The 8602-nt window shown below is 42.0% G+C and overlaps 1 protein-coding gene across 1 annotated transcript; it reads right to left on the reverse strand.

The window, feature by feature from the left end:
* Window positions 1-791: 791 nt before the first annotated feature.
* On the reverse strand, window positions 792-7753 carry LOC147319013 (uncharacterized). Its single transcript, XM_086311272.1, has 3 exons — window positions 7419-7753; window positions 6707-7167; window positions 792-2876 (listed from the first exon to the last, which is right to left on the reverse strand). The coding sequence occupies exons 2-3, from the start codon at window positions 7128-7130 to the stop codon at window positions 1492-1494; spliced, it is 1809 nt and encodes a 602-aa protein (XP_086167398.1). The 5' UTR covers window positions 7131-7167; window positions 7419-7753; the 3' UTR covers window positions 792-1491.
* Window positions 7754-8602: the final 849 nt, after the last annotated feature.

Consider the following 8602-nt stretch of genomic DNA (forward strand, 5'->3'; position numbering starts at 1 on the left):
AACAGAGGGACTCAGGCTAGTTTTCTAAAGCAGAGGCTGAACTATAGCATGCTTCAAAATTTTAGGAAAAATACCAGATGAGAAACTGGTAATAACAATAACAAGAATGAATAGCCCAAGAGTAGAAACGACCTCTTTAAATAATTGAAGTAGAACAACATCAGTAGGGGAACCTGAGGGCTTCAGATGACTAACAACCTCATAGAATAAAGAGAAAGTTACAGGCTTAAACTGGTAGAAAACAGCACAGCAAGAAACAGGGACGGAAGGGTCAAGAGCAGGTGGTGTTTTCTGAGCCCTGGTGTTATTCACCTTTTCCACAAAGAAATTCAGAAATTTCTTACATACCTCAGAGGAAGCTTCAATACAGTCAGACTGAGGAACATTCAACTAAAACCAAAAAAAATGTCTTAAAAAACATTAGCACAACAAATTATTCTCAAAATTCTTTTAATTTTATTAAGATTGGTGGGACAAGTGGCTGCCCACACAACATTGCAGTATAAGGATAAAAGAAACTGTATTAAGGCATTAAAATGCAAGACTGATTTAATAATAATCCAACTGTACAGGAAGAATATCCAGAATTTTTGTATGTGTCCTACATGCACAATAAGTTTTCAAGAATATAATCATCTCCCAAAATAATTACACAATTCTGGCCAATTAATTAGCCAGCTACACACCAATCATAAGCTAATTCTGCATTTGTAAGATGATCTGTTCTGCATGTGTTAGGTTGATGCTAGATCTCACACGTGACTCAGTGTTAATGCATTCGTCACATAAACTGACTCAACTTCACTTTATTTACACACAAACATTCAGACAAACATGCAGCTTAAAGCGCTTCACACAGCAAAACCAAAACGACACAGAATGACATTAAAACCATTCACAACATTAATTATATAAATTATAGACAATAAAATATAATACTAAAAATAAATATATAAAAGCAATAAATACAGGGATACACCTTGCACTTCAAACTTTCATTGATGTATTACAGATAATTTAGTAATCAACAAGTGGAAGAACAAAAACAATCCATTAGCAGAATTTCATATGATTTGTTCAAGCTATCTTTATAGTGTTTTGCAAAAACAGATTATTGTTGCGACAGTGCCGTTAAAAGAAAAACTACTGGCAACCACCAGTTCTACCCAGCAGCCTCCTTGTAGATGGACCTATGCTATACATTTGAAAATACTAGATGATTTTCAGAAATGCTGACCTCTGACCTTTACATCGAGCTCACTGAGATTTGAACTTAGGTTTTTACACAAACTTGGTTCCCCACGCCGCTCCAGCAGCGTGACAACAGCCTTTTACTTTTGATGGGTAAAAAATGTCATGCATTACATTTACAGGTAAGAGTTTGCTTTAACACATTCATTTAAAAAAACCAAACAAAAACAGACTGGGTAGTGTACTTTTACTTGCAACTTAAAGTCAGCACTGTCCTATTTACAATCTTCTCTTTAAAGCTTAGCGGCATTTGGCAACGTGACCGGAAAGATGGTGAGAGCGGGCAAACCTGCGGAGGCATTTAGGGCAAGAATACGGCTTCTCGCCCGTGTGAGTTAACATGTGAGTTTTCAAATGGCCCGACAGGCGAAAGCTTTTCCCACATTCTTGACATGTGTAGGGGCGCAGGTTAGTGTGACTCCTTCTGTGCTTCCCCAGATCACCAGATGAAGTGTAACAGCGGTGGCACTCGGGACATTCAAAGGGCTTTTCCCCAGAGTGTATCCGTTTGTGTTTCACCAAGTCACCGGACTGTGTGAAACTCTTATCGCATTCAGTACATTTGTAGGGTCTCTCACCAGTGTGGGTGCGTTGGTGATTTCTTAAATGGGCAAGGCGAATGAACCTACTGCCGCAGACAGTGCAGTGGTAAGGCCTTTCACCAGTGTGTGTTCGTAAGTGTATTTTTAAAGCGCCAAGATCTCCGATCTTCAACCCGCAGTCTCCGCACTGATGAGCTTTCTCGTTGGTATGAAGTTTAGTGTGAACCCTCAGGTTTCTCTGAGTGTTAAAATTTTTCCCGCACACATTGCAGTGGAAGGGTCTTTCACTTGAATGTGTCCTCAGGTGTAGATCCAGGCTAGACTTCAATCCAAACTCCTTTCCACATTCCGAGCAGGAATATTCCTTCTTGCCAGAGTGTGTGGTTAAATGGCACTTAAGATGGTGGGACCTTAAAAAGGCTTTCTCACAAACCTGACATTTATAGGGCTTCTCCCCCGTGTGTATTTTCATGTGTTGTCGCCAGCCGCTGCGCTCTACAAACCTCCTGCCGCAATCCTTGCAGACAAACGGCCGGTCGCCTGTGTGGGTGCGCATGTGGTCTTCCAGGCTTTGAGGTGTGCGCACTTTCTTACCACATTCTGGACACTCCACACCAGTGTCCAGACAGATTGGTTTATCTTCAGGCTCCGTGCTATCTAGTTCATGACACAAATGAGGTCCTTGACCCCAGGTAGTTTTGAAACTCTTCCCACAATCAGCACAACTGAGATATCCTCCTCTAGTAACCACAGACATGTTGTGCCAGCGCTGACAGTGATTTTTTAGGTTCTTCAGGTACTGGAAGCTGCGAGCACAGGTTGGGCAAGGGTGAAGCCTGCGGGGAGGGGCAGAAGGGTGGACTTCACGTACGTGGACCCTGAGGTGTACTTTAGAGTTAAAGGTACTGCTGCATGCACCGCAGCTGTATTTGGGGATGAGATTTAGTGTGCGGCTTGAGAAGCACGTGTTGAGTTTCGCAAGGTACTGTTTCTGATGGACCCACTTAACATGCTTCTCCAGGAAGTCCAAGTCAGTAAAGGAGACAGTGCAGTGCGGACATGGAAAAAACTCAGATGACGACTCTACATAGGAGTGACAAAAAAAATAGACAGGAGTCACATCAAGCAAAGGTAAGAATGTATGATTAGACTTTTCCTGTTACAGTAATAGGAAACTCTCTTGATTTATAATAAAGACATTTAAGCTGTGTCACCCAATTTGCACCCAATTTTTGTTTTTAAAGTTATTAAAGATGTATGCTGTAAGATAATTCCACTCTTGAAAAAGAGCAGTTCAAATAAATAATTTAAAGCCCTAAATTCATGCCCATGATGAGACTATGTAAACTTCTGACTATAACTACAGTGGGGCAAAAAAGTATTTAGTCAGCCACCGATTGTGCAAGTTCCCCCACCTAAAATGATGACAGAGGTCAGTAATTTGCACCAGAGGTACACTTCAACTGTGAGAGACAGAATGTGAAAAAAAAATCCATGAATCCACATGGTAGGATTTGTAAAGAATTTATTTGTAAATCAGGGTGGAAAATAAGTATTTGGTCAATAACAAAAATACAACTCAATACTTTGTAACATAAACTTTGTTGGCAATAACAGAGGTCAAACGTTTACTATAGGTCTTTAACAGGTTTGCACACACAGTAGCTGGTATTTTGGCCCATTCCTCCATGCAGATCTTCTCGAGAGCAGTGATGTTTTGGGGCTGTCGCCGAGCAACACAGACTTTCGACTCCCGCCACAGATTTTCTATGGGGTTGAGGTCTGGAGACTGGCTAGGCCACTCCAGGACTTTCAAATGCTTCTTACGGAGCCACTCCTTTGTTGCCCGGGTGGTGTGTTTTGGATCATTGTCATGTTGGAAGACCCAGCCTCGTTTCATCTTCAAAGTTCTCACTGATGGAAGGAGGTTTTGGCTCAAAATCTCACGATACATGGCCCCATTCATTCTGTCCTTAACACGGATCAGTCGTCCTGTCCCCTTGGCAGAAAAACAGCCCCATAGCATGATGTTTCCACCCCCATGCTTCACAGTAGGTATGGTGTTCTTGGGATGCAACTCAGTATTCTTCTTCCTCCAAACACGACGAGTTGAGTTTATACCAAAAAGTTCTACTTTGGTTTCATCTGACCACATGACATTCTCCCAATCCTCTGCTGTATCATCCATGTGCTCTCTGGCAAACTTCAGACAGGCCTGGACATGCACTGGCTTCAGCAGCGGAACACGTCTGGCACTGCGGGATTTGATTCCCTGCCGTTGTAGTGTGTTACTGATGGTGACCTTTGTTACTTTGGTCCCAGCTCTCTGCAGGTCATTCACCAGGTCCCCCCGTGTGGTTCTGGGATCTTTGCTCACCGTTCTCATGATCATTTTGACCCCACGGGATGAGATCTTGCGTGGAGCCCCAGATCGAGGGAGATTATCAGTGGTCTTGTATAGGGATGGGTATCGAAAACCGGTTCTTGTTGAGAACCGGTTCCCACTGTTTCAATTCCTTGGAATTGTTTGCCATTTTTGCAAACGATTCCCTTATCGATTCCAGTCGCCCCGAATGACGTCACCACATTGCGGAGCGTCATTTACCTGGCAGGAAACACGGCGCGTAAGCGGCTCAAACGCTCAAAAGTTTACGAGAACGGATGACAACAGGGCAACTTGCAATACTTGCAAAGTAGATACTTCATTTAAGGGAGGAAACACTACGAATATGCAAAAGCATTTGCTCACAAAACACGTGATAACCTTAAATGAATGTCATGTTTTTAATTCCGCTCCGGACTCGTGAATCTCAACCCAGCAGCAGCGGTAACGTTTGCACGTCCTCTCCCGTTAATGCGGCAGGTAAATAATCAACTAACAGTGCATATTATGTTAGCGCGATCTGCCTTATTACAAAACCTGCTATTACTGTGCATTTAGGTGACCATGATGAGACAGACAGACAGAGTCTGGCTCAGATGCTGGCAGTTCTCGCTGCAGTCTACCGGTAGCGTCTCCTTTCAGGCCAGGATAGACGAATGTCACCGAGCAGTGACTAAGTTTGTGGTAAAAGGCTTGAACCAGCGTTGCCAACTCCTCAGTAAGGAAAATCGCTATTGGCTGTCCTAAAAGTCGCTAGAAGTCACTAAATGATGTCATCGCCTGATTTGCATAATTGGTCATGCTAATCTAATTGTAACCTATGTTGTTGGAGAGAGAAATAACATCGTGGAAGAGACATTAAGTGAGTAAAAAACTTCCTAAATGCATTTAGAGTTTATTTAGAACTACAAATTAAATTTATTTTAGCAATTATTGTTTTTTTTAATGTCACAATTCCAACCCTGCTCCTTTACCCGGGCTTGGACCGGCAAAAGTGACCTGAAATAGGCACTCTGGTGGAGTTACTTTGTGTGTGTGTTTATAAGTAGTTTTAAACCTTGTGATCCACAAAACAGCATACGAGTAAAAGAAGAACTGACTGCGTTACAGCACCCACTGCTTGTTGAGAGTAAAATCGATACGCGCTTTCACGTCCTTTTTTTAGCGACCTTTTTTCTAAAAAAAAGTCGCTAAGGGGTCTGAAAACTCGCTAAATATAGCGACAAAGTCGCTAAGTTGGAAACACTGGCTTGAACCCATTTGCCACAGCAGATGCCCCCAATTTTAGGTAAGTGAATGTGTTTAATTGTAGGCAGGGACATTACTGGATATTCTTGTGTAATTGCTACTGAATAATTTATGTTATGCTTTGTTATTGCTACAGAAGAATATTTATTTTATTATTTTACATTTACAATTTTTTTTCCTGGGGACCCTGTGACACCCATTGAAGAGCCGTAGGCTGGATCTCTTAAGATCTCACTGTTGGGTTTGTAAGGCCATGTTACTCCTAAATTTCTATCTTGTTCAAAGAGAAGATATAAAACAAAGTTCTAAGCTAATCGAACTTAGTGTTCTCCTTTTTTAAAAAGAATCGATAAGAGAATCGATAAAGAATCGAATCGTTAAACAGAATCGAAAATGGAATCGGAATCGTGAAAATCTTATCAATACCCATCCCTAGTCTTGTATGTCTTCCATTTTCTGATGATTGCTCCCACAGTTGATTTTTTTCACACCAAGCTGCTTGCCTATTGTAGATTCACTCTTCCCAGTCTGGTGCAGGTCTACAATACTTTTCCTGGTGTCCTTCGAAAGCTCTTTGGTCTTGGCCATGGTGGAGTTTGGAGTCTGACTGTTTGAGGCTGTGGACAGGTGTCTTTTATACAGATGATGAGTTCAAACAGGTGCCATTCATACAGGTAACGAGTGGGGGACAGAAAAGCTTCTTACAGAAGATGTTACAGGTCTGTGAGAGCCAGAGATTTTCCTTGTTTGAGGTGACCAAATACTTATTTTCCACCCTAATTTACGAATAAATTCTTTACAAATCCTACCATGTGAATTCATGGATTTTTTTTTCACATTCTGTCTCTCACAGTTGAAGTGTACCTCTGGTGCAAATTACTGACCTCTGTCATCATTTTAAGTGGGGGAACTTGCACAATCGGTGGCTGACTAAATACTTTTTTGCCCCACTGTATATATTCAGTGGCTGGATCTGGATTTTTTAATGTAATGTAGTTTTTGGTCAGAATCTTTCCATTTTCTTGTCTTGCTATTCCCTTCAATGAGGGTGTCTAGCTTAAGGATCACTAACAGTGCTCCTGTTATTTCTTAACTTTTTTTTAAAACATATGTATTTAACCCTCAGCTGATTAAAAAAATGTAAATGCAGATACACCTCTAGAGCTTGCATTAATGTGTTTCTTATACATACTTTTCAAGCTAAAACTGGCTATTTGTAAAATTTGGAAAAGGTGAATAACAACTAAAAGCAAAAAGACCCAGACTTAAGGCCGGTCTCTACCTCTGCAAGCCTCCTCCTCTCCCTCTTCAAACCCCTCTCGGGCGCTGCTTGCATCCTCCACCTCTTCTTCACTCTCTCTCTCTTCTTTGACCCACGACTCCGGCTCCTCCTTGACAGCAGCTTCAGTGAATTCATAATGTGGTGGATGGTAGGAGTCAAACTCCTCCTTTATGTGTCCTTGTGAAATATAAGCATCTGTAATAGTGTCAGGCTTAGTGTCTTCTGTGCCTTCACTGTGCTCCTCGCTGATCTCCTGCGAATGTGGCTCCTCCTTTATCTGGATATTGAGGCCGTGCCCATTAGTGTATACTTCACTGAAGCCTTCCTCGCCATCACTCCCCTGCTCTAATTTATGCTCAGCTTTAATAGTGACCGCATCGCTTTGTGTCTCTTCTGTCTTTGCCTCCCCTTTTGTGGATTTCATCTTCACGTAATCACCATTAGGGTTTCGTCGTGGCGTGCTGTGGAGCAGAGGAAAACACCGTTATGTCGAATATCTCGATGGACACTTAGATTTAAAAAGGCAGTCCGAAAAACACAGGGAACAGAAGCAAGCGTCATCTAAATATTCCCTGACTCTGGTTATCTGATCTTTGTTAGCTCACATTAGCTAAGAAGCATTAGCCTAGCAATAGGCTAACGCCGTTTACTTTCCTACAGCTGTGCAACTGTCACCGTTTCGCTTATATTCCGCCACAAAGAAGAGACTCACAGTGTTAAATCGGGCGCTTAAGCCGCAGCAGCTTCTTCACATTTAAGCGACCATTTACTGGCAGCCTGCATCAGTTATAAATGGATAAAAACACAGGAAGAGCACCGCACACTTCCTCTGGTGCTGGCCAACCAGAGCACACCAGCCTTGTTTACCTTGAACCCGCTTTTAAAGTGACAGCTACAAAAAACAAGCGTCACAACAAATCACGCCATCCTGCATCATAACTTATCTGTCATGCTATACGTGATGTAGATGGGTTAAGAAAGATAAAAAAGAAAAAGAAAAACTACAAAAAGAAAAATATCCTCAGTTTTAACAAATTCTCACTGGTCAATTCGTTAAGTTCACCTTGATAATACTGCGTTACAACCTCCTTTGTCCTAATTATTCATGGTATAGAATCAACAAAGTTTTGGGAACATTACATATTGACATGAGAGCATTACACAGTTGCTGTAGATTTGTCAGATACATATCCTTGATGGCAAGTGGTTATTTGATTTGCTGTTGCCTTGAATGCCAAAGCAGGGCCAGGGGAGGTAAAGATGCAGAGGCTTTGCAGACCAGTCTCTGCAGGCACTAAAGTGTCTGGGCACTAGAGGACTCCAAAACCATAGAGCAATCAAGAACGACACAGATGCAGCAGAAAAGGTGCCAAGCAGCCTATGGATCAAGCGGACCAATCCATGGATGACAATTGCTACTTGGACAGTCAGTGCCTGGGTTGCACGGGTGAGGGTGTATGACGTTGAACGACCCGAAACACTCACTGAAACCAGATTGCATCACTGTTGATGTGTTGCATCAGAAAATGTATGCAAGAACTTGAAATACTTAGGCTTCTCAATTAGAAGCACATTAGTCTGTACCAGGTATAAATATGTTGTAGGGTTTTCCAGCTCTCCTCCAAAATATCATATTGGGCCAGGGGGGTAATTTCCAGGGGGGGGGGGGGGGGGGGGGGGGGTGTTATGACCCCCCATAAAAAGACCCAACCAATATAACCCCCTAATAAAATTATGAATTATCTTGCATAAATAGGCTGTTTTCTTTACTCCTTTCAGGTTTTAACAGCAAATTAGTTGCATGTTTAATCATCTAGGAATTTACCCAGATTTATTTATTTAGACAGATCTTGACCCCCCAATGTTCAGCACAAAGTTACACCGATGTATTAGGCA

Source organism: Aulonocara sp. 'chitande type north' Nkhata Bay, linkage group LG11 (assembly GCF_057382095.1).
Source record: "Aulonocara sp. 'chitande type north' Nkhata Bay isolate Kocher_YH1m ecotype deep benthic linkage group LG11, A_spYH_male_GT1.1, whole genome shotgun sequence".
NCBI lineage: Eukaryota > Metazoa > Chordata > Actinopteri > Cichliformes > Cichlidae > Aulonocara > Aulonocara sp. 'chitande type north' Nkhata Bay.

Bases quoted from the DNA above. Each gene is read 5' to 3' on its own strand.
- LOC147319013 (XM_086311272.1), bottom strand. From the start codon at position 7,130: ATGAAATCCACAAAAGGGGAGGCAAAGACAGAAGAGACACAAAGCGAT. The intron at 2,877-6,706 runs GTAGAGACCGGC...ACTCCTATGTAG, and splicing joins AGAGGAGGAGGCTTGCAGAG to AGTCGTCATCTGAGTTTTTT.